Here is a 24,235-nt window from a genome sequence, read left to right as displayed (position 1 = left end):
CAAAGAGAGAAATGAAAGAACAAAATATTATAACTAAAAGCCTGGAGCAATCAAGGCAGTGATAGTGATAGCAAATTTTACCACCTCGAGAACACTGAGATGTGTTATACAAAAAGCAGAGTCAGATACATCTGGGAACAGAAGACAGGAGTAATTAGAGTTATTAGAAATACTATTTCTTTAACGCTAAGCAAGGAATGTTTCTGTATAACATGAAGCAAGATTGAGAAGTATTATCAAAGGGGATAAGCAAACCCATAAATAAACAGACTAATGAGGAATTGCCACCAAACACCATCTTTGATATGGAAGAAAAAAATCTCAAAAATCATTCAAAATAGGCGAAATTAGAAGTGACATTATACTGTGCTACCCCATTGGCACAAAAGAAAAGAGGCATCAAAATAAAAGAACACATTTCAGAATTAGAAAAACCTTGACACTAGGTTTCAAAGTCAGAAAATTTGCTTTCTTGTAATTCAGGAAAAAAGAAATCCTGTTTCTTGTTTTTAGCATAATCCTGTTCCAAATAGATGTAAATCCTTTAGATTTAATTTCTTATTTATAAATCTCTCTCGCATGAAATGCAATGGAATAGGAATGGTGTCACTGCATATGCTACTGGCAATATCAGTTATTATTTTTTTGCCTTCCAATACTCTATAATTTGAAGCACACAAGTCATTAAGCACTGCAGCTTTCAGGCCAAAAACTTTTGCTTACAACTGTCACAAAACTTAAAAGGAGTTCATATTTTTAGAAGTGCCTAGGAATACATGCTTAGTTTATTACATCAAAGGACCAGTTCACTGACATCCTTGCAACTGGACAAGACTAAGCATTCATGAAAGAAGTGCAAGCTAGAAAGCTTATTTATAATGGACGCTGTAATTTGAAATGGTTGATGGTTTTGAAGAGAAGCTATCACTATTCCCTGAAATTGTGCAATCCAGCAAAACAACTCACCCTTACTGGCAGCACAGAATTCAGATAATGTGACAAGGAATATTGTCAAGGAAGCTGGACAGCATTCCAGCCCAAAGCAAAAATCTTGCATTTCATCTGATAAAAGTAAACATGAATATAAAGTCACAAATATTTTTTACTCATTTTGAACACAGATGCAGAGACATGTGCAAGCTATGTTGCAGAAATTAATCAATTATCTGAGTTCTAGCTAACAATGTAATTTCTTAAACTAAAATTTCTTCCTCATCTAACCTGAGTGCTACCATCCACTGCAGTAACACAGTAAGCAAAGCAAGCCTTTTCTCTAAGTGAACTTTCATCCTTCTTTCTCCTTTCTCATTCCCCCTCCCTTTCTTTACAGCAAGAGATCATCATGTAAATAGAAAATTGAAATAAACTATCTCTTCACAGCATCAAACATATGCCAAAAATTTCTACCATTGTTAAAATCAGCAGATTGAAAATTAAATGGTTAAATATTTTAAATCCCAATGATTTACCCATTTGTAACAGGAAAATAATATCTTACTTTCTTCCCTGCATGCAAAATTATCAGAATGACCTACTGTTAATGTTTTTACAATTAGAGATACTTGGCAAAATACACTTGTTTCCTCCTACTCAGAAACAACTTAGAAAACCTCCAGGCCTGACTCTGTATTTCCTAATTTTATAAACCTTTCTCTGTTTAATTTTAACATAAGAGGTGGCAATAAATTTACTTTACTGACTGTGCACATCTCAAACAGCTACAAGATACAAACAAGGAGGTGAGGATTCTGCAGGAGTAAGAAAGAAAGAATGCAGATGGCATTGCAGTGACAATTTGTGCTACAGATGGAAGCATTTCCCAGACTGAAGGCTTTTGTCAGTCACTGAATTGTGCCCCTGAGTGCGGGGTTTTTGTCCCGCAGCTCCCCCAGCACAGCAGCTGAACATCAGCAGGTCAGGGACAGGGACAGCCCTGATGTCACCAAACACCTGGCCCTGCCTGGGCTGGAGGAGAGCTCGGCTGGGAACCCACCTGGGCACCTGCCCTAGGCCCTGGGAATCACATCCCACCCCTGGTGGGGCAGCTAAAGGGCCACAGCTGGGAAGAGCTGGATGCCGAGACCTCGGGCAGGACAGATGCTCCGTGCAGCAGCAAGGGCCACAGCCTGGCTCTGCTTTGAATAAAGGCGTGCCTGCAAAAAGCGACGGCAGCCGTTCAAGATTGGTCTTTAGCAACATTAGAACCTTAGGCTCTAAGAGACAGTCTGTGTGTCTTCTGCAAAACCCTCTGCAGAAAGAATTGTTCCACACTATTAAGTCTTTCAATTCTCTATTATTAGATACTGCTATTTTAAGTTCTTCTCCAGGTCTTACAAGAAAACTGTATAAACTGACTTCACACTGACAGCATTTAATTGCTTTGCATGTGCATTGTTTAATGCATGAATGATTCAAGCAATTAAGAGCCAGAGGTGCTGCTTAGTTTCCATCCTTTTAGAACCCAGGAAATTCTAGTGAAATAAAGCAATGATTCTCAACTGGACTCATGCAGTCTGAAACCATTCAGTGTGCCTTCTGAAAAAAGAAAACATGTAAAACATGTCTATGATCCTAGGGTTTAACAGGTATCACTTTTATACTTTTGGACTATCAATATGGCATTAATTTTCAAGCATATTTTAAAACAGCAAGAACAATTACTTTGTGGATGTCTATAGAACCAGAGCATTTATAAGTAATTCTTTCAAATGATGGATTACAACTGAGAAACTTTATTTCATTCTTTTAAAAATCAACTAAGCATTCAACCATTCAGTTAAGACAGCACCAATAATTTCCCCAAAGAATCTTAGATGAGAATATATAGTGTCCATTTATGTGTCTAGTGAAGAAGCATTTCTCTTGAGAAATCAAATTGGGTTTTTCACTTTTTATCATTATATGGTTCTATTTCCAACAACTAAAAAAATACTTTTACTTTCAGAATTGCACGTACATTCAAAATGCAGTTGAATTTTGAATGATGTAAAACATCATGCTTTTTACAGGAATAAGATAGTTCTGAATTTCTAAGAAACAGAGTTGAATTATGGTTCACGATAAACAGAACAATGCTTATCATTCAGTGCTTTTCACTGTATTGCAACAACAATTTTATTATATAAATTATATATAATATGAAAAATATTAATTTTAGAAGCCAGATAAACAGAAGTACTTGTAACTAATTAGTTACCCAAATTCAGAATGAAACAGGATCTTTTTATGTTAATTCTAAGAAGACAAAGACCTTGAATTAGGACATACTTTAGCACAATCTCATGGACACTTAACGTTACTGAAATTGAGGGTAATTTTGCTATATAAATACCTAAAAGACTCTCAGGGCACCAGCCTCCAAACTGGTATCATTGAACACTTTTACTCGTCTTACCAGCTGGTCTGAACTGACATGAAAGAGGAAACAGGTCCTGTTAAAGGACCTGACAGTGACTGGTGTATAAATCAAAACACATCAATTGCAAAAACTCTAGTTTTCAAAACCCTGATTTTAAAAATGTGCTGAATTGGATTTTTAACTTTGAGATTTCATATCCTTTCTTAAATAAGAGATGACATCCAGATGACATTCTGATAACTATTGGAATATTTTTTTTTACTACAGCTATTACATCAAGTTCAAAACATTTTATTACGAATGCCAACCCATTATGCAAATTTCTTTGTCTAAATAGTTACATCTTTCATATACATATTCAGGTTCCTAAATTTCACATATTTTGTTTAAAAGTTATGAGGCATTTCTCATTGTCAGATGCTGGGATAAACTTCGTGAATCTATACGAGAGCTCCTTTTTTTAGATTAACAATCTGATTTTTTCCTTCAGCAACCCAGACACCTGAATTTAAATTGCAGAGGAATGGACATATGAGCAAGATCTACCTTTTCCACAGACACTGTGTCTCTGATGTATCAACCATGAAGCTGTTAGAGACAACACGCACCAAGCCTGGCTTCTTTCAGATAATGCACACTTATCTGTGAGGATATTCTCCTGGAGAAGGCTCATTCTCTGCATTAGACCAAGTTACAGAAGTCTGTGTTGGCACACGATCCAGAGTGGCAAGGAGAAACAGCCATTATTATTACAAATAATAAATAGAATTTCTTACTTCCAAGAAATGCCATTTATTATTTGTAAATAAATAATTATTTATATATATATTATTTGTAAAAGAAAAAAAATCTTTACTTCAACCAAGTCCAGAAAAGGCAATTGGCTGACGATCAAATATTGATTTGCAATTTGTAGGCAAACAGCTGGGAGAAAGCTGGATGTGCATCAGCATTTATAGAGAGCTGACCTGGCAGCCAAGGAAAAATGAGCAGAAAAAGATTTCTGCATCTGTAGGTTACTGTAATTAGTAAAGAGCATTCTGTGAAACTTCCTAAGACACAAAATCAGAACTGGCTCATTTTGTTCATATAAACAATAGAATTTCATGTGGTCAATTTGATGACTACATTCAGCTTTCAGTTGTTAGCAGATTTTTTAGGGTAGGAAATAAGCAGACTACAGATGGGGAAAACATTGGAGCTGGCTCAGCAGGGTTAATTCTGGCATGATGCTGCATTACCAGTCAGCTGCAGTGCCTCAGCACCACACTCCAGGGACCAGGGTAATTGTGCATGGAGCTGGCAGGGAGTCAGGAGCTTTGTTAGCTCCTGATCAGCATTAACCATTCTAAATAAAGCTCAGCTCTACGCAGACAAATGTAGGTGACTCTGCATGATCCTCATCAGTACCCTGGAGCTTTCTTCCATGTGGAGTATGCTATTTCCCCAATAACAGATAATGGAAAGTGACTACTAGCAGGAGAAAGGTTTTATCCAAAGCTGTTCCACTCCAGTTTCAGCCCTTCTGTACAAAATTCCCAAAAACTTACAAGGAAAGGAGGAAGTTAGAAGAAAGCAGACTTTAGCATTATCTCAGGTGCCCAAACAAAACCTGCAATAAAGTGAAAAATAGAATTTGCATTTGGTGTGCTTATTACTACAGAGTGAAAATGTTTCATCATAACGAGAAGAGTTTTAACCATTACTGAGAATTCCATAAGGTTACAGTCCACACAAAGGACCATTTTCAGGGATTCAGAACCACTCTACAGAAATTAAGACAAACTAAACAAACAATTCACCAGAATAACATCCTATGACAAGGTAAACTGGTAAAAGTAAAAATAAGACGGGGACAAAATGAAGGCCTAAATACAAAGATATACCAAATTAAGACCTTGGCACAACTAAACATAGCATCAAAATCCACCAAATTGCTGGACAATTTACTAAACCACTTCTAGAGTAACTGTGCTAGGGACAATAAGAAAAGTAAATTAATATCAGCAGGTAAAAATCTACAGTACCTTTCAGCTCTGAAGAAGACCTCTATAAACTGTAAAAGGTCACCATATTGTTAAATTGGACAAGAAAGTTCGCCATTTTTGGAATGAAAAATACAGAGTCCATTTTGTAGTCTGAAGGTCTATATTTTTCTTATAAGATTAAGAGATTTCTAAAGTGAAATGTGAGCATATCTTATTCCAACATTATAGACATAAAGAAACTTTTGATGTTGAAGAAAATTGTGAGAAAATTTCTAGGGGCAGATTATAAATCAAGCCTTGCAATACCAAGTTTCCAAATCTTTACATTAAAAAGCAACAATGTAACAGATCAGGCAGGAGACAAGGAAGAACAAGTAGGGTGAGTACAGGATTTTTTTCTTACATCTATTAATTATTTGTAGCCAGAACTATTTTGTCTGAACTGACCTATAATGTGGTCTTGCAGATATTAATCACTATTGCAGTCTATTGATCCAATCCACAATCAGCTGAGTGCAATGGAAACAGTCTCTAATTAGGAATTTAAATATGCCTGCAAAACAGATTCTTCTTTCTTTCTTCATTCATCTCATCTTGAATCATATAAAATATTTTATCTTCACAGAGAATCCAACATAGAACTCACCCTACAGCAATACACAATGAAAACATTAAAAAAAATTTTAAAAAGCACAAAACCCAAGGGCACCTAGAACAAACTGTGCTTACCACATCTATACAGCATAGCAAATGATTCAAGGTTTCAGAGCAAGGCCTCTCAGCAGCACTGCTCTATTCAAGCCATTTCAGAGTACCTGGAGAAATGAGCTTCTTGAAGATTGTCAGCAGCACCACAATCCACTGTGAAAAAATTAAACCACACCATTGGGTATAACTGCTAAGCTGAAATGCATCATTGTAGATAATTATTTTAAATTTTGTTAGAAAGAAGTTATTGTTACACAGCTTCATAATAGATTATTCTAAATCTATTCCAAAACCCATACAAAAATGAAATCTCGGATTTTACTTACACTATCAATCTGCATGAGTAATCAGAAGTGTAGAAAAATAAGAAAGTTGCTATCTGGTCTAGTTAGTTGAAACAAAACAAGAAGATGAATTGCAGCACTAGTAAGAGTTCTTTTGTCATCTGATTTTCCAGATAGCATTTTTAATTTTATAGTAAAATCTTGAAAACAAATTTGTTCAAAATGATGCCTCTGTGCTTCATAGGATTTTCAAGCACAATTCCCATTCTCAGCTAGCTTGGCGGTAGGAGCCACCTACTTGCTACAGAAGCACCTTTCCAGAATAAACAGGCACAGTAAAGCAATTGTGAAATTGTAATTACAACTGGAAAAACTAATTGAAGGACTTAGTCCCTCAGAAATTCACTCTTATCTATAAAACCAAAAATTATCAGCAGTGAAGAATTACAAAGACAGATTCCCAACATATTTTACAAAAGGGAATTTTAGAGAAACTTCTTTTCTAGAAGAATCCTCTCACTCAATCTGGAATAAGAAAACATCCAATCCACTCACACTTCCAAGCTGATGTAGATGACTATGCAATATGACTTCAGCAAAAAGGCACATGACCTCCACATTAGTTATTGGCCAAAGCAGAAATGAGAGCTAAAAAGGCTAAAGGCCTAAATATATTCTGAAATAACAATATTACTTAACAGTCAAAAGTGAAACTCATGGTTAAGATAGTCAAAACCAAGGAAATCTACTAAATTTGTCAAGCATTGAACAAGTTTCACTGAATTTTTCAGAACTAAAATGTAGGCAATATTTCTAGCTGGTAAGTCACTGCTGAGGTTATTGCTGCTGTGCAAAAAATACTTTACCTATAAGTCCATAATTTGCCTAACAAGAGTAAGTGAAAACTAACTGAATTACTCTAGTTAGTTCTCTAGCATTCACTGCAGAAATGCAAATCATATTTGCTACCAAAAAAAAAAAAAAAAAAGGAAAGGAGAATAAATATGATTATTATATTTGGAAATCCATTAGCAATGAAAACTGACTATTTTTTCTCCAAATTATCTACTTCTTGTATATCCCAATTCATACTTTAATGCCAAAAATCAGTTCTTAATATTTCTATTCATGTGAAATCCTATGGCAGATGTCTAACTATGTCTGCTTCTGTATTAAAGAACTATGCTGACCCTAGAAGAAGCAAAATTCAAAAATCCATACAGATGGCTAAAAATAATGTGGTTTGCTGTATCCATATGAACAATGGTATATAACATTATAATAGGACCAGAGAAATTCATAATCTTTTCATACCTGTGAGAGTGCTAAGGATACCTGGAACACTATGCAGCATCATTAATGCATTTATTCAGACCTGGAGTACAGGGAGATGCTAAAGGAAAGGCCAACAGTCAAATTCTCTCATTTATTATGTGAATTCACCTAGCTGAGACACAGAAAATTCAAACCAACTATCCTTTTAGTTATACCTAAAGAACTGTCAGTACTGAAAGGAAAATCCCACAATGCCATTGAAATGCGTGTCAAGCAAGAAAAGAAGCTATCAGACTTTTTCAGCATCTAAATCCTCTTTGTCTAAGAAGAAAATGAAAACTATTTTTGGTAGCTAATTTTATTTATGCAACTCACACTTAAAAGACAACACCAGAAGCTACAGAAATTACATTCCTGCAACTGCAGTGAACAGATGCCTAAGCATCAAACAAACTGGGAATCGAACAGATGTTATTCTGATAAAGGTAGAGGAAAATCAGAAAAACTTACCTAGAGAATATTTCAAATAGATTGCCTTCTAATGGCCGTTTGAAGTATATATTTACTCATCTAGCTAGTATCCTCAAAAGTATTCCACACCCTGTGAAAGTCAAAGGCAAGGGCAGCTTTGTGCTTCAGGAGCAGCACTGCTGTGGGAGTGGATGTCAGAACAGAGCCCAGTTCTCCCTTTCCAAACCAGCCAATGCAGCAATGCAAACCTCCCTTGCTCAGAGCATATTTTGTACATGAAATCAAAGCTTCTATAACTGTCAAACTCCAGAGCACAGACACAAGTGCTTTGTCATTAAGCCTGACTGTATTGATTTCCTCAGTCTACGATGAATATCTATGGCACATATTTTATTGTATTATTTTATTGTATATCTTTTATACAAGCTTAAAAGTCATTCATAAAGTTTAACTTTTGTCCTTTTTTTTCCCCCCAATGCTTCTGCTATTTCATGTCTTAACTAAAGAAATGCAAACACATAATATTGTACTCCACACTCATCTTCATCCCACTTACTCCATGAGGCTTAAAGGGACTATGAATGGCTTATTATTCTACTCATCCATAATTGCAGTAGAATGACTGCAAATTAGTTTCTGCGCTGGAACATCCCTACATACACTTTGGCTCCCTCTGGGTTGACATGATTGTCTTTAGAAAGAAAGCAAATTCTTCTGAAATGAGGGATACAAGTTTCATCAGCTCAGCTTGATCAGCAATCAACCTTACACCTTTACAATTCCCTTGAAAAACAGAAAACCTCATCTCTGTTATTTTAAAAAGACTGAGAAAAATAAACTGTGCAGATCAACAACTGGTATTCAACAGTTTTAGAGTTATCTCCAAAATTAGATTAGGTAATGGCAAGGTTAACATCTAAATCAATACAACATTAAATACTCAGGAACTTTTCTCTCCAGGCACCACAAGTGATAGAAACTTCTAGCTGAACATAGGGGTTATCAGAAAATGACAATTCATTGATTAAAATGAGTTTTGTGCTGGCACCTCTGATCAGAGGAGGCCAAATCACAGCTGTGTTTCTGACAGACACTTTACCTCCCTTCTGGAGCACTAATGTTCTGCTCCAAGATCAGGGAATGCTGCCCCTTGAAGCCCTCAGCTGCAGCCCTACTCTCAAAGTCAGAGAAGAGGATTTCAAAGCCATAAGACTGCCAGGGTAATTTGACGTTCTCAAGACTTCACAGAACTTCAGCTTCACAGAACTGTCCTGCTCACTGCCAAGAAGCCTGGAAGAGCCTCTGCCAGCCAGCAGCTCTCATAGCTCAATAGCTGCTGGCAGAAAAAGCCCCACCTCCAAGTGGAGTGAACTTCCATACCATAGGCAAGGAGCTTAGAAAGTCTGAGAATACAGAATACAGCTGGATGCAAATGTATCTTGGAAAAGAAAAATGTCCTCAGAACTAGAAATCTGAAGTTGGAAGATGCTGCAGTACTCATTACAAAGTGAAAAGCACATGCATCATGCAAAAATAAGTAAGATGCTACATTTGCGTTTGCTGTGTGTCACATACTAAGGTTTGTTAGCACAGCTGTTATTCCAGAGTATCCTTCAACTGATTAGTATGATGATTTACATTAAGTCTCATGCAAACATAAAATATGGTTAAATCACTCACAAGTATGTTATATTAACAGAAAAGCCTCCATGTTCCTAAATCAAAACCAGCAAAGTTTGGACCATACTCTGGTTTGCTACACACTGCTACAGCAGGACTTGATAATCAGAGAGCAAACTAACTGATAGATCTATCCTGCTATTCTTAAGCAGGCCTTTGTGAAAAGGTAGAATCACTGTAACTAATGATCCATCCTTTCTCACTCATCTGCAGAAAAGAAAATGATGAAATTTGATGATTGCAGGGGAAGACGTTCAACTGGGGAGAAAGGTGTTTTGGAATCAAGTGGCACAGCTGACCTTGCTCCTGCATTCTTTCACCTTAGAGAATTTCTTTGGTACATTCCAAGAAAGCAAAGCTCAAATGGTTACTGAAATAACAATGTCTAAACCTACATTTAATGTTTTCATAGACAAAAAAAATTACTATGAGTTTACATCAGCTTTAAGTGATATCACAGTCAAGTCCCAGTCAGCCTTCTAAAGATGTTCCACATTTTTAGAATCCTCTGTACAAGCCAGGTCCCCACACATCCTCAGAAAGATTATCAAGAATTTCTATAACATCAACTCAGTACCTTTCCATTACTTTTAAAAGGCAATAGTTAGACAAATTTTAACATTAGAGTCTATTACAGTCATGTAAATTAAGTCAATTTGTCCTTCCTTCAATTAAACACGTTAATTTCCCAGGGGACTCAACACAATTTTCTTCAGTTGTCACATATGCCATCATCACACAGTACACTGTAGCCTTAAAAATAATTAATCAAGTATCTGCTCTTACAGACCCTGCCCATGTCAGCAAACCTCATGTAACCCAACTCCCTGAAATTCAAAGACATTCTCAAATGAGAAAGTATCTCAGATCCCCACGTACAAGAACACAACCTTGGTGTTCCATAGTCACCATAAATGCCAGAAACCAGACAGCAGAATTAGAAATCTCAACACAAAATGCATTTAGCTCATAAACTGTTATTAGTTTATTTTACATAGCCTTCTTCCTTCTGTTTAACGTTCAGTTTGTCTGAAAACGGTTAAATTTGCCTGAAAATTAGATTACAATAGAAGTACAAGTATCTAGTCAATCGCAAGTTATTAACAGACTGCTAGGTGTGTAAGAAACCTAAAAAATTTGTTTTGGTTAGCCATAAGAGAAATTTGTTCACTAATTTGATTTTGATAAAGGTATTTAACAATTTTCTTAATTTCTTCAGCAGAAGAAAGCATACATCACCTTCAAAGCAAAAATAAAATTTGCATTAATTTTTACAGATTTGCTGAATTGAATGCACAAATCATCAAGGCTGAAGAAGAAACTGAAGAATTGTCATTGGGGTTCTTGATGATAGTTATTGTCCTTATGGACAAACACAACCAATATATATTCCAAAGGGAGATCACAGCAACATACCAAGTCTGGAAAATTACAAAAAATTGTCCATTTATATTCCTTAGCCACATAATTTGATTAATAGCTGATGCCCAAAAGAATTTAAGTATCTCACTGATACTTTTTAAGGGATTGTCCTTAGGGATTTTTAAAGGATTGTCCTTGTCACAAGATTACCTTCAGACTATTCCTGTTTGTCTCTATAAAAGTAAACAAGTAGTCCATCCCACATTATTCAAATCTTTACTCTCTATGCCCAGTTGGTAGTAGATTGGTACTTTCTACTACCAATCTTTCTCAGGGTGCTCTCTATTTCTGCCTTCTCTATCTAGTTAAAAAAGTTACCTCAACGTGATTTCAGGGAACGAAGCACTATTTGTTCATAGAAGGGAACAACATTCTGTTCTCTTGTGACATTATCTGCACATCTTTAAATTGCATGTTGAACACTCAGGCTCAATGAAGATTCTACCACATACACCCACCAAAACTTATGGATATTCCTCCCAAAGAATCAGAGTTTATTTGTTTATTCAGAACAGGCATGGTTGAGTGAAGTTATTCCTCCTCTTGTCCACTTGTCGTCAACAAGCTTCAGCTTTGTTAGATCCAGCACAAAGGACACGATAAGGGCTACCTGGGCTGAAAGAGAGGCTTGTTGGAAAGAAAAGGAACCCTATCTTGTTACTTTCTTTACAGCTATTGTTCCTACAGCTACCACAAAGTCTTCTCAAACTGACAATACAGCTGCTGTTGCAACTAATACGTGAGGTACAACAAAGTTCTCAAAATCATTAACATTCAGTGACCTTATCTCAGTAAAACATCCCTACTTTCACTGTCAATTGGAATTCCGTTCTTACCTTATTCAAGAGCACCTTGTTCACAAACTCCTTTGCTACAGAAGTCTTTGAAATACTGGTCATTGATATATTGCCCTGTTTCCAGTGGGAAAGAACATTATGAAACTAAATTAATCTGTAAACTGCTAGACTGAATATTTGCCAGATATAAAAATAGTCCAAGTGGTTGATTTTTTTTTCTTTAATAAGAAGGCTTTTTTCATTAGAATTTAAATATATCCTGATAGGATCACTGATGTGTAATTCAGAATCTGGCATTTCAATACTATGCTTCCTCATAAAGTACTTCTCACTCAGCAGTCTTAGAGCCTTTATATTTATTCACAAATTAACCTTTTGAAAACCCAGGATTAACTGAATTTACAGAGGAGAAATGGAAGTAAGAAGGTTCTATGAGTTTTTGCCCAGTGTGACTCAGCAAGGCAGTGAGAATTGCAAGCACCAAATCCTGATATCCCCATTCCTAGTCACTATGTATCAATTCCAGACCTTTCTATAGAACTTACAGCTACTTTTTCAGGGTTTACGCCAGAATGTAATACTAAAAATACATTATAACTGTCACAGCCTATATTATTGTAAAGCAAACCAAGGTCATTATTCAAGCAAACTTGAAAAATAATATAGGGCAGTGATATGTATTGCTGAACTCAAACAGGCTCCATATGCAGCATGCAAATCAGCTTTTGAGTGCCTGAGTGCTTCTTTGTAAGAGATTACACTCAGCCAATTGAAAAATTAAAGAGTTTTCTGACCAAGCAAGCACTACTTTCTCAATGTTTATTTTGATGTGCCTTTCTCTTGTTACAAAATTGTTGGAAAATTACAAATTAATCACAGTTTAAAATATTTTTTCTAGTAATAAAATTACAATTTCTGTTTTGTGAATTCATATTGACAAATGAAAACTGTTGCTCCAGAGAATATTTATTTTGGAGTTTACTTTATTCCAGTAACACATACATTGGAAAAACTATACGGAATCAAAATGCTGAATAAATCTACTTTTTTCCTTAAAAACCAACCCAAGACTCTTAATAAACAGTGCTCTACAGTGTCAAATGTATCTAATAAACTGCTTTTACCTTCAGCTTTTGACTTAAATGCCACTAAGAAATTTTAATGCAATTAGCCCTACTTTTAATGCAATCAGCTGAAAATGTGTTTTCAGCTGATGTGGGTGCACTGTAAATTTGGATCCTTTCATTTGGGGATCACCATACCACTAGGCAGGTTGCTAAGCTCAGCTCATCACATCAACCAAAAGTATTAAAAAAATTAATATAATCGAAGCCTTCCCTCTAGTGCAGTTGTCAAGAGAACAGGTAACCTCTCAGCATACATAAAAATGGAATTCAGCATTGCACAAAACCTTTTTTTAGATTAACCAAAAACAACAGGAATATCATTAACTGACTTACTCAGTTCAGAAAGGGCATTGCAAAAAGAAAAATATTCACTATATTCACACAGAGGGAAGAGTGGAATAACTCATTTTTAGAGGGAAAAAATACAACAAGGAAATGCAATTACATTGAAAGACTGAAAATGAAAACTAGCAAAATTATTTTTTTCCACCCAATTAAGCTCTGGGATTAAGTGGAACACAAATGTAACACAAAATATAATGGGGGTTTGATATTTAACAAAAACAGAGTGAGCTGTGAGAGCACCAAAAGCAACTGCAAAACCAAAAACCAACCAACCTATGTTTGTAGTCAAATGGACATTGTTTTCAGCAGACCCATATCTGCCTGTTAAATCAGAATTTTAATTTTAATTAATCATCTTCTAAGATTTCTAGACTCAAGATCCCATGATCAAGCGAGATCCTGCTAAATGCCACTTCTGAAATTACTGACATTACTGCTGAACCAAGGCATTCAACTCCATTTCCACTGGGAACCTGCTCCACTAAAGATGAGTTCCAGAGCTACACAATATACACATGACAACATCAAGTTACATTATTTCAAAGGAAAGTAAAACAATGATGGTTTTTAAGCAGATATGATTGCAAACTGATTCTCTTAGATCAAAGAGCATACACTGCAATAAAATACAACATATGAAAAGATGAAGCATCTTAGCATAGCATATCTTCTACTATTATTCAGTTACTTTACACCTGATCCAGCTTTTTGCAATCTTTAATCATAAAAAATTATTGTATTGAAAGCAACACATGAAACTTTCATTTATATTATGGAATTTTTCAGAACTAAATAGTTTGCACTACATGTAATGAACTGACTAGCCTTTAAAATGAACTATTTTTAACTAATTTAAAGAGAGCCTTTTGAGATATTGGGAAAGACAATACAAAGATTCCAAAGGTCAGTGTGTAGATGATACCTAAACAAAAACCCCTCATATAACTGAGACAGTCTGGGTTATTACATCATTCCAGTTTTATTCTACAGACATTTACAATAAATTTGTTTAGATCCCATGGCAAAAATCACAGCACAATTTTTTATTGACTGCTTAGGAGACTGCTGAGTAGTCTCTTACATATTTTCACATTATATGCTTCAAGGCAAGACGCTAATTTTAAAAGCTTACATTTCTAACTGGAAATACATTTCTACTACACTTAGAGAAACCAGATGTTCTAACAGCTAAAATAAATTGGGTGGAGAAACTAGTTTTCACATTTATTTATTCTGTGCTATTTGAAATGACACATTGCCACACTGGAGAACTTCACCAGCTCCACTGCAACCCTGGAGATCAGAGTTCACGAGGTGCTTGAACAACACTGCACTTGTAGACCACAAGAACTCACTACAAGAACTCACAGAAAACAAATTACACCCATAAGTTCCATGTGACACAAAATTGTAAACTGAAAAAAAAACTCAACAATAACAGTGGAATGTGAATATAGTCATTTGTGACTACAGGAGATGTAAACTAAGTGTCCTGGAATTCATTTTTCAGATATATAACAGTAACGTTGCCATCTTAGGAGTCCTGCCTGCATGGCAGGAAGTTTGTCAGCATGCAGGTACAGTTTAAACTTGGTGCAAAACAGACAGATATAACAACAGGAAAATAATTCAGATTTCCAGCAAAGGAGAGGCAGGAACAGGACAAGACTAATAGGCAAATGCAAAATCTAATGGGAGAAAAAAAGATACAGGGGTGTGTATATACAGAATGGTTTAGACTGGAAGGAACCTGAGGGAGTTCTCTGCTCCAAGCCCTGCTCAGGTCACAGTGCTTGGGGTTTTGGCCACTTAAGCCCAGAATCTCCAAGGATGAAGGTCCTACAACTGCTCTAAAAGCCTATTCCAGTGTTTGATCCAATTATTGCAATAATTTTTTTCCTTAAATTTCTGGGACTTCCCCTACTATAACATGTGTGCCCCCTCTCCTTTCACTGATTACATCTGGGAAAAATCTCACTCCTGTTCTCCATGATCACCCATTAGGCGGTTGAGAAGGGCACTTCAATCCCCCTTTGTTGCCTCCAAGTAAAACTGAGGTCCCACAGCCTCTTTCACACACAATATATTCATCAGTGCAAATATTTAAATGCTGCACCCTATGTGTACTGCAAGAGTGAGCAGAGCTAGTCAGCAGGAAACAACATGGCATCTCAAAACTCAGGCTAAAGGACCTCCAAATAAAAGAAGAAAATTTGAGGGCATCTGCTAACTCTACATGTTACTGTTATTAAAGGTAAAAGAGCAAATACAGTGGTCAAGTCACAAAACATTTGAATCACAATAACCACATAATCTAAGTATATACCCTTCATTAATGAGTACAGAATGGGGAAAATAGCATTTTAAATATATTAGAGAATTCATTACTAATTTAAGGACTAGAGACCATTCAGAAGGGATGTCAGCGCTTAATAGAAAACAGGATCATGTGAGGAATTAATCAGGATACTGACACCAAGGTGATTTAGCAGTTAGATTAAAGGATGTCCTTTTACACAGCACTGTCCAGTGCAACCTGAAATAACCTGGCCAATGAAATTCACACTGCTCACACAAGTATTAGACCAGTGAGCCAAGAAACAACAATCCTTCTTCCTGCAGCAATTTGCTAAGTCTGGATTTCTGCATTCAGCATTAAACACATTACTAGAAATTTATTGAGACAAAAAAAAATCAAAGAAGAAAGAAGCAAAAACCCAACACAAGATAAAAATACAAAAGCAGGGGTCAAAGGACATAAAATCCTGAAATCCCTGCACTAAAGTCTCCAAACATTCAAATACTATGATCAAAGACATGAATAAATTCATCTGGCATTCAAATGTACAAAACAAAAGGGAGGGAATGAAGAAGAACAATCAGGCAGAAATTCAGGAGGGAAATAAAAAATAACTTCAAAAATTCAAAAAATAATTAGAAGAACAAAATTTAAAATGTAATCTATTGTCCAGTTTTTATAGTATCAGTTCCTTCCTTGACTTTTTTAAACTCAGGCTACATCCTTCTAGAATTCCATTTTAAATAAAATGTCCACAATTATGTCTAAAAAATATTTTCTCTTCTAGGTGTGGAAATACAACCAGTAAACACATCAAATCATCCTCAAGACCAAAGAGAACTCTTTGCTACTAAAAGAGTAACTTGAACACTATCTCAAAAATGCACTGCACCAGTGGCTACCACGTCACACTCAGAAGTGGAACAGTCACTCATCACTAATCAGACTGGATAGAAGAGAACTGCTGCAAAGTCAGAGTGCTGCTTCAGTATGCTTGGACACTATTTGTTTTCTACTTTTCATTACTGACAATCTATAAAATAACGAAAAATACATTAAAAAGCAGCAAAGTAAAAAAACAAGAGAAAATTATCAATCAATAGAGAAAGAAAAAAATTCAAATAAAAAAACAAGCAAGACAAGCAACTAAAACAAAGCATGTATGACAGTATTTTAAAATACATTAATAATTTAATATTTCTTAATGTGATAGCCTTTTAATGAAATTAGCACTAGCATGGGATCAAATAAACATCATGCAATTCAATGCAATTAGCTAAGTTCCAATTCTGTATTTTTAAGCAAATTACAAAGTTGATCATGAAGGTTTTTCATTTCCTAACTACTTTATGCCTTATGTCTCTGAAATTATTTCATGAGGTACTAACACAAATTAATTTTTACATAGAACTTTCCAGGTCAAGAAAAACTATTTTATTGGATTCTATATACCATTAAACATAACAGAGTAGTGATTACCTTAGTCATTTAAAAATAAATATTGTTTTTAAAAGTAAAACACAAAAAATTAGGGATTATAAAGTTAATGGAACTTTAGTATCTGTTCATTTCAGTTTATTTCATCAAATTCTTTCAGTGTAAACCTGAGAAATGGCCAATTTCAAAGTCCCACAGAAAAAAAGGCAGTTGAATTCACTATAATTTTTGTACAATTTCCTTGGGAATGTGATTTCTTTGCTCAGACCAAAGTTTAAGATACTTCAACACAGTAATTCTATTTCTCCCTTACAGACTAGAAGTATTGTAAAGAGAAGTGAGAAAAAAATCAGAACCATGAAAAGAAATGGAGGTAAATTAGAGCAATGTCCCACAAAGGGGGAGCAGACAATCCATAACAAAAACAAAAAACAAAAAAAAAAAACAAAAAAAAAAAAAAAAAAAAAAAAAAAACCAAAAAAAAAAGGCTGAAGTTTGCAAAGCAAAGTATATTCAACCCATAAATAATGTGAGATATATACAAATGCATAATTCATGGGATGGATGTACTAGAAGGACCTGTAATTTCTGTTGTTAAATAAATAATGAGTTACTAAAGCAATTATAACATGAAATCATGGAATTGGCTTGCCCCAGTAAAATATATCACTTGGTGATAGGAAAGCTCTGGACCTTTAGAAGTACCTTATGTGCACTTGATGTCAGTTTTATTCTTTTCCCATGCCAGCACCAGCATCCACAGGTGCATCAAAACCAGTTACAGTAAAATCTTCAGGGGTAAAATTGATGTGCAGTCTCCAGGCTTGAGTTTGACTCTCAGCAATCTTTCTGCATTATCAACTTCACCGTGCCCAGCTGACTCACAGGCACATTGAGAACATTTTGTCTTCATTCTAAAATCTTGACACATCTGAGCAGAATCATTGAAATGTTGCCTTCACTACAAGAAGCAACATGAAAGTAATTCTATCTTTTTAGGGAAGCTGGAGTTCCCAAAGAACTCAAAGAACTCCAGCTCCACCATAAATTCCAAAAATCCAAACATACTTTCCGTGATCTGAGTATTTAAAGACAGTAATTCCTATTCTTTCTTCCTTTCCTGGCATTTCCCTCAATGAGTCCAACTGTTCAGTAACAACTGCAGCATTAAGACAAAAACCTGTATCTAGATATATTCCAGTGATACCCTGATTTAGCCAATAGTTTTCTCATAACCTGTAATGGTACATGAAAAAAATACTTACAGTTATTTTTAAATCACTACGGTTATTTGCTGTCACAGAATTAGAAAACATGACCTTTCTTTGTGGAAGTTTAAGCTATTGGGGCATTTGTTAAGCTCTGAGGTATCTGAATGACAGAGCAACAGAAAAAGTAATGCATTTGTACAACATTTATTTATTGCCTATTTTGATAAAATGAGCAAAACCTCAAAGATGGACATACTGTGTCTATTTTACACCTTTAAAAAATCCTGCCTGGTGTCCAGTTAAAGTTACATTTCAAAACCATATTAACTTTCCAGAACTACTTGGTATCCACACTTAAACTGCTGATGTGATAGCTAGAAGTGGCACTCATTTCTGTATCAGTATTCCTTGCAGGGGTCATTGCTCACTGTTTTATAAAGAGAAAGGAAATGTATAACACCATAAGCCTCCTGTTATTAGTTAATAGAATGCATAACTGCTATGAAAACATTGCCTATGTCTTTTATTAGAAAAACAATTAAACCCAGATCCCCAGGCACAACACTTCAGAGGAGGTGTGATGGCAGCAAGTATTACATTTTACTAGGTCTTCAAAAGGGTCATTAATCTTTCAGTCATCGATCTCAGACACTTAAGTCTAACAGCAATGTGCAGAAGCAAACACACAGCGCTCTCTTTCTCTCTTTGTAGAGATAGAAACATAGTAAACTCCTAAGACAAGATCTAATATAGCCAAAGAGAAATCTATTTAATCCGCTTTCATCTCTCCGATTTTACAGAATCTCATTAGTGTAAATATTTTCACTTCCATTGTTACACTGAACCAGCTGAGGCATTTCAAGGGAAGCAGAAAACTCTGCATAGCGCTCCGACTTTACAATGACTCTTACACTCGACTACACATTAAGTCTTCAGTAAACGTATTATCCCTTTCATCTATTCAGCAGTATAGTTCAGACACTACACAACAAAGGAACGAGAAAATAAAGACTAAAAGGCTGACTGAAATTACTTGAAGTCATTTGCTTCTATGTCAAATGCACTTACAAGCAAGAGCACTGACAAAGCAATGGTTGTCCATCAACAGAGCCTTTCGTACACCACTGTCACAGAAAGTACCCCAGCATATACACATGCAGGAAACAAACCTCTGTGTACCTGCACCTGCTTTTCCTTATCTGGAGATAGACAAAACTGAGTGTTTGTGAATTTCTAATCATGATAACAAAGATCCTTAATACTAGAGACAAAAGGAAAAAAAAAAAAAAAAGAAAATACTATTTCATGTTACAGTAATTAAATTCAAATATTATATTACATCAGGTCCCTATATGACCAAGCACATTAGAGAGATATTGCTGACTGCTTCTCTGTATTTTAGATCATTATCCTTACTTTGAGCGTTCCGATCTTTCAGAATTTAAGATCAATTCAAAAGGCACCCGAAACGTGGGAGCGAGCACTCCCAGCCTATGAAAATAACCGCTGGAGACAAGATTTAAGGACTAGCATTCAGTGCAATAGAGCATCCGCTTCCAAGGACCATTCTTTTCACCTTCCAGTAAGTCAGTGTTAAATAACCTGCGAGGTCTGGGCGGCGGTGGGGGCTGAAGTACTGACACTAACCTGGCAGGCACCGCCGAGCTCAGCCCCATCCTCCCTCCCCCGACCGAGCCCGGAGCCCCAAGCCGCTCCGTCTGACGCCCGGGGTCGCGGCTCCCGGCTCGGGAGCCAGCCCGCGGCGCGGCTCGCAGCCCGCAGGGCCGGCAGCCCCTCGGGAAGCCCGGGAAGCGCCGGGGCCACCGCAGCCCCGGCTGCCCGCGGCGGCCGGGAACGGAGCCGGCGGGGGGAGCGGCCGAGCGGGGCGGGGAGGACGCGACACCGCCCGCCAGGGACCGGGACCGGGACCGGCCGGGGCGGCAGGGCCGGCGCAGGGCAGCGGGAAGGGCGGGATGCGGAGCGGGGCAGGGCGGGCAGAGCCGCCCGCGGACGGGGCAGGGGTGAGGTGGGAGCGGGGGGAGAACATTCGCTGTGTCCCCGCAGAGCGCGGGGACACCCAAGGGCAGGGACAGGCACAAGGACGCGCGGCGGGCGGGCGGCGCTGAGGCGCGCCCCTTACCTGGCAAGAGTCGCCGGTGACCCCCGGGGGGCAGGTGCAGCTGTAGCCGACCGGGGGCTGGGGCAGGATCAGCTGGAGGCGGCGGGGCGGCGGCAGCGGCGAGCAGGTGCCGTTGTTGCGGCAGGGCTGGCTGAGGCAGGGGTCCCGGCCGGGGGGCGCGGCGCTGGCCGGCGCGGGAAGGCAGGCGCGGCGCTCGGCCAGGGCGAGCAGCAGCAGCAGCAGGAGCGGGGCGGCTCGGGGCATGGCGACGGGGCGTGCGGGTGCGGGCGCCGCTCCGCTCCTGGCGGCGGCAGGGAGGGAAGGAAGGAGGGATGGAGGGATGGAGGCAGCGGCCGTCCTGCTGCTCCCGGCCCGCGTTCCCCGGGCAACGGGCGGGCGGGGCCGGGCCGGGGCGGAGCCGCTGCCGCGCCGCCGCGTGACCGCCAGGGGGCGCCGCCCGCCCGCAGCGCGCGGGCCCGGCGGGACGGGCTGAGGGGCGGTGAGGGCGCGGCGGGGCCGGGACAGCGGGGCCGGGACCGAGACTGGGCCTGGGTCTGCAGCGACCCGCCGGGCCAGGCTGAGCCCGGGCGGAGCGGCCGGGACTGCGCGCCAGCCCCATCCCCCCCGGGCGGGGCGGCGGCGGCCGGGCTGTGCCGAGCTGCCGGGGCACGGGGAACGGCGCTGCGCCCCGGCCGGATGGCGTCAAACGGGAGCAGCGCGTTCCTGAGCTGCCCGAGCGGCATTCGGGGCTGCCGGGCCTCCCGCCCGCGCGGCCGGTGCGAGGGACGGTGCAGAGGAGCCCGGCGGGACTGAGCGCTGCCCTGCCTTAGGCAGGCAGCCGGGAAGGGACACTCCTGCCTAAGATCAGCTCACCGTTTGCTGCTTGTTTACTGTTTCACAAGTAAAATTCACTGATGATTACTTTAAAGTTCTGTTGAGACCGAAGCAGGGTCAGATGAAAAGCATAAGCTCTAATCCCATCATTTCTCATACTGCAAAGAACTTGTATGTTTTCTCAAGTGAGGTTAGCTACGGCTGATTTTTAAAAATCGATTTTTATTTTACCAGTCTTCTGGGGATTTTTCTACTGCTTCTTACTAGAAGTAAGGTACGAGATCTGTAAATCAGCTAATAGAGAGCAGAAAGATAACCCCTGTTCTTTGGCCTTCTATTCATTTGCTTCTGCAAAAGTGAAGTATTCGAATTTCTCATAACTAATGACTTCTCACATCCGTACCACAGGGTACAGGAGGATTCCTGGCTACAATTTTCATTAAGTTTCACACTTCGTGTATGGCCAAAAGCTCTATCACGATCAGAAATAAGTGGTGACCCTAATTGAACTGAAAATTTGTCAGGGTCTCAAGCAGCTTGACCACGATATTCTGTCCCCACATCCTGTCTCTGCTCCTCCTTATCCCCCCCAGCCCAGTTCCTCAGGAGCTGGCTGTGCTCCTCCATCCCCCCAGCCCAGTTCCTCAGGAGCTGGCTGTGCTCCTCCATCCCCCCAGCCCAATTCCTCAGGAGCTGGCTGTGCTCCTCCATCCCCCCAGCCCAATTCCTCAGGAGCTGGCTGTGCTCCTCCATCCCCCCAGCCCAATTCCTCAGGAGCTGGCTGTGCTCCTCCATCCCCCCAGCCCAATTCCTCAGGAGCTGGCTGTGCTCCTCCATCCCCCCAGCCCAATTCCTCAGGAGCTGGCTGTGCTCCTCCATCCCCCAGCCCCGTTCCCCTCCTCGCAGCGCGTTCGGTGCCGCTCCGGCTCCCTCTGCTGCCTCCGCGCCTGCTGCGGCCCGGGCGCTGCAGTGACCGCTCCGCTCGAACCGACTCCATTTACATTTGACAGGATTTGTTCTTGATAAGTCCACAGAGGCTGCTAGTTGTCTCCCTGTTATCTTCCAAGTGCTCTGAAATAACTTGTATATATACCAGGTTGCTCTGGGATTTGCTGTTAAAGCAGCACGGTTGTAATTCTCTCTGTCCTCCTTCTCAATAAGGTTTGTCCTTTTGCAGTCTCATAGGACTTCACCTTTCTACACAGGCTGTCAAAGATACTTGTTAATAACAAGCTTTGGCCAGTCCTCTAAAAGTTGTACAGAACTGATAATCAAAACCAGACAATGTGAAAAAAATGTTCTCCTCTCGAACCTGACCCATCTTTCTGCTCTAGCTCTGCTCCTGGCTCATGCTAATTGTGTTGAGCCGCTGACTGATGTTCCCTAACAAAGAGGATGGCTGAACAGTTACGTAGTGACCCTGTTTTCCAGTTTTTCCTGTACCCCCAAAGCATTCGATAATTTGGTCTATATCTGAGGGTTTTTAGAGTAAGACATTTTAGATAACCATTGGAAAATATGGTTTCAGGACTGATAGCTACACTAGACAATGAATTCTGTTGGTGGAGTAGCCTGGTATTTGCAAAAAATAACAACTTTAAAAATAAGCTGGTCAACCAATGCAGCCGGCCAAGCAGGACGTAACAGTGCTCTGAGTCAGATTGTGCATACCTTCATCACAGTTTTCTTAGCTATTCACAAATATATAAACAATGTTTACATTATTTTCATATGGAAATATTTAACCTTGCAACAGAAGATATTATGCTTACCTAATTAGTCATTTTTTGAAATGCTATTTCTTTTTATGCATATTAATGTTCCAATGTGCATAGTTTCAATAATTTTATAGTCATGTTTCCATAAACAAATTGCTAATCTTAGTATTCAATAAGGATTCAAACTGTCTCCCTCATTTACACTTGCTAAGATTTGAATTGTATTACCAGCCTAACAGCTTATTAGTGTGGCTTAGATAAGCTACATTGCAGCTTAACTATTTATTTTGATGGAGAAGTACTCATCCTCTAGTGGCTTGAAGGAGATTTTGCAGAGATTTTTTTATCTGTTCTGATTAAATATTTAGTAACAAAAAAAAAAACCCTCTCTTATTTGCTAAAAGAAAGCCTCATGCTTTAAATATCTCCCATGACAACAATGGTCTATTTTCTAAATATTGATTAATTCCTTTAAAACTAATAATTATTTCTTGCATTTTTCTTTACTAGCATAGGAGTTAATTTATGTAAGAAAGTTACTGTGTTGAGCCTTTTCTGAACAGTGTCTGGACTGTGATTCTTTTGTTGTTTGTTTTGGGTCAAGCTGAAATTGACAAACTAACATTTTCATCATGCCTCCCTCAGCTTGTGCCTGCTTTACAGCATCTCAGGAGTTTCAGTCCAATTTGCACAAGGACTGAGAACTTAATGTCACTTGGGAAATTTCAGAAGGGCCCCACTCATGCAACTGAAGTCAAATTTCAAAAAAATGCCCATTATCCTCCCAGTCCCATTCTGAATAGCAGGCAAAATTAAAGCTACATCCCCTTGAAAATAATTGCTGGAATCACAGAAATTATTACTGTTTAACATTGTGTTTCATAACCTTTAAGTGCATTTATTTAAAATGTTTGCTGTGTGTTTTTAACTTTCTTTTTCCAACCACTCAGAGTTTACTTGAATAGAAACTATTCATTTTTATATGACCCACACTTCGACTTTTCAAAATATTGGAGTACAAATTTAAACACATAAGTAGCCCACAGAATTCAGTAATACTCACCTTGGAAGGAACGTGCTTAGGTGTTTCACATTGGAACTTATTTTGTCTCCCCTTCCTGGGTTTGTGAGGGCAGTTTTTAACCACAGGAGAAAGATAGTT

The 24,235-nt window shown here is 38.8% G+C and overlaps 1 protein-coding gene across 1 annotated transcript in view; it reads right to left on the bottom strand.

Moving 5' to 3' along the window:
- Positions 1 to 20,888, bottom strand: part of DNER (delta/notch like EGF repeat containing) — a 114,165-nt gene extending 93,277 nt beyond the window's left edge. The window contains exon 1 of the mRNA XM_053986760.1: positions 20,543 to 20,888. Within this exon, the coding sequence (XP_053842735.1) occupies positions 20,543 to 20,785 (243 nt within the window). The 5' untranslated portion in view covers positions 20,786 to 20,888. The remainder of the gene's footprint in view (positions 1 to 20,542) is intronic.
- Between the last annotated feature and the right edge of the window lie 3,347 nt (positions 20,889 to 24,235).

This window comes from Vidua macroura, chromosome 10, assembly GCF_024509145.1.
Source record: "Vidua macroura isolate BioBank_ID:100142 chromosome 10, ASM2450914v1, whole genome shotgun sequence".
Taxonomy (NCBI): domain Eukaryota; kingdom Metazoa; phylum Chordata; class Aves; order Passeriformes; family Viduidae; genus Vidua; species Vidua macroura.
Note: the sequence above shows the minus strand (reverse complement) of the source record. Positions and strands in the feature narration are given on the sequence as shown.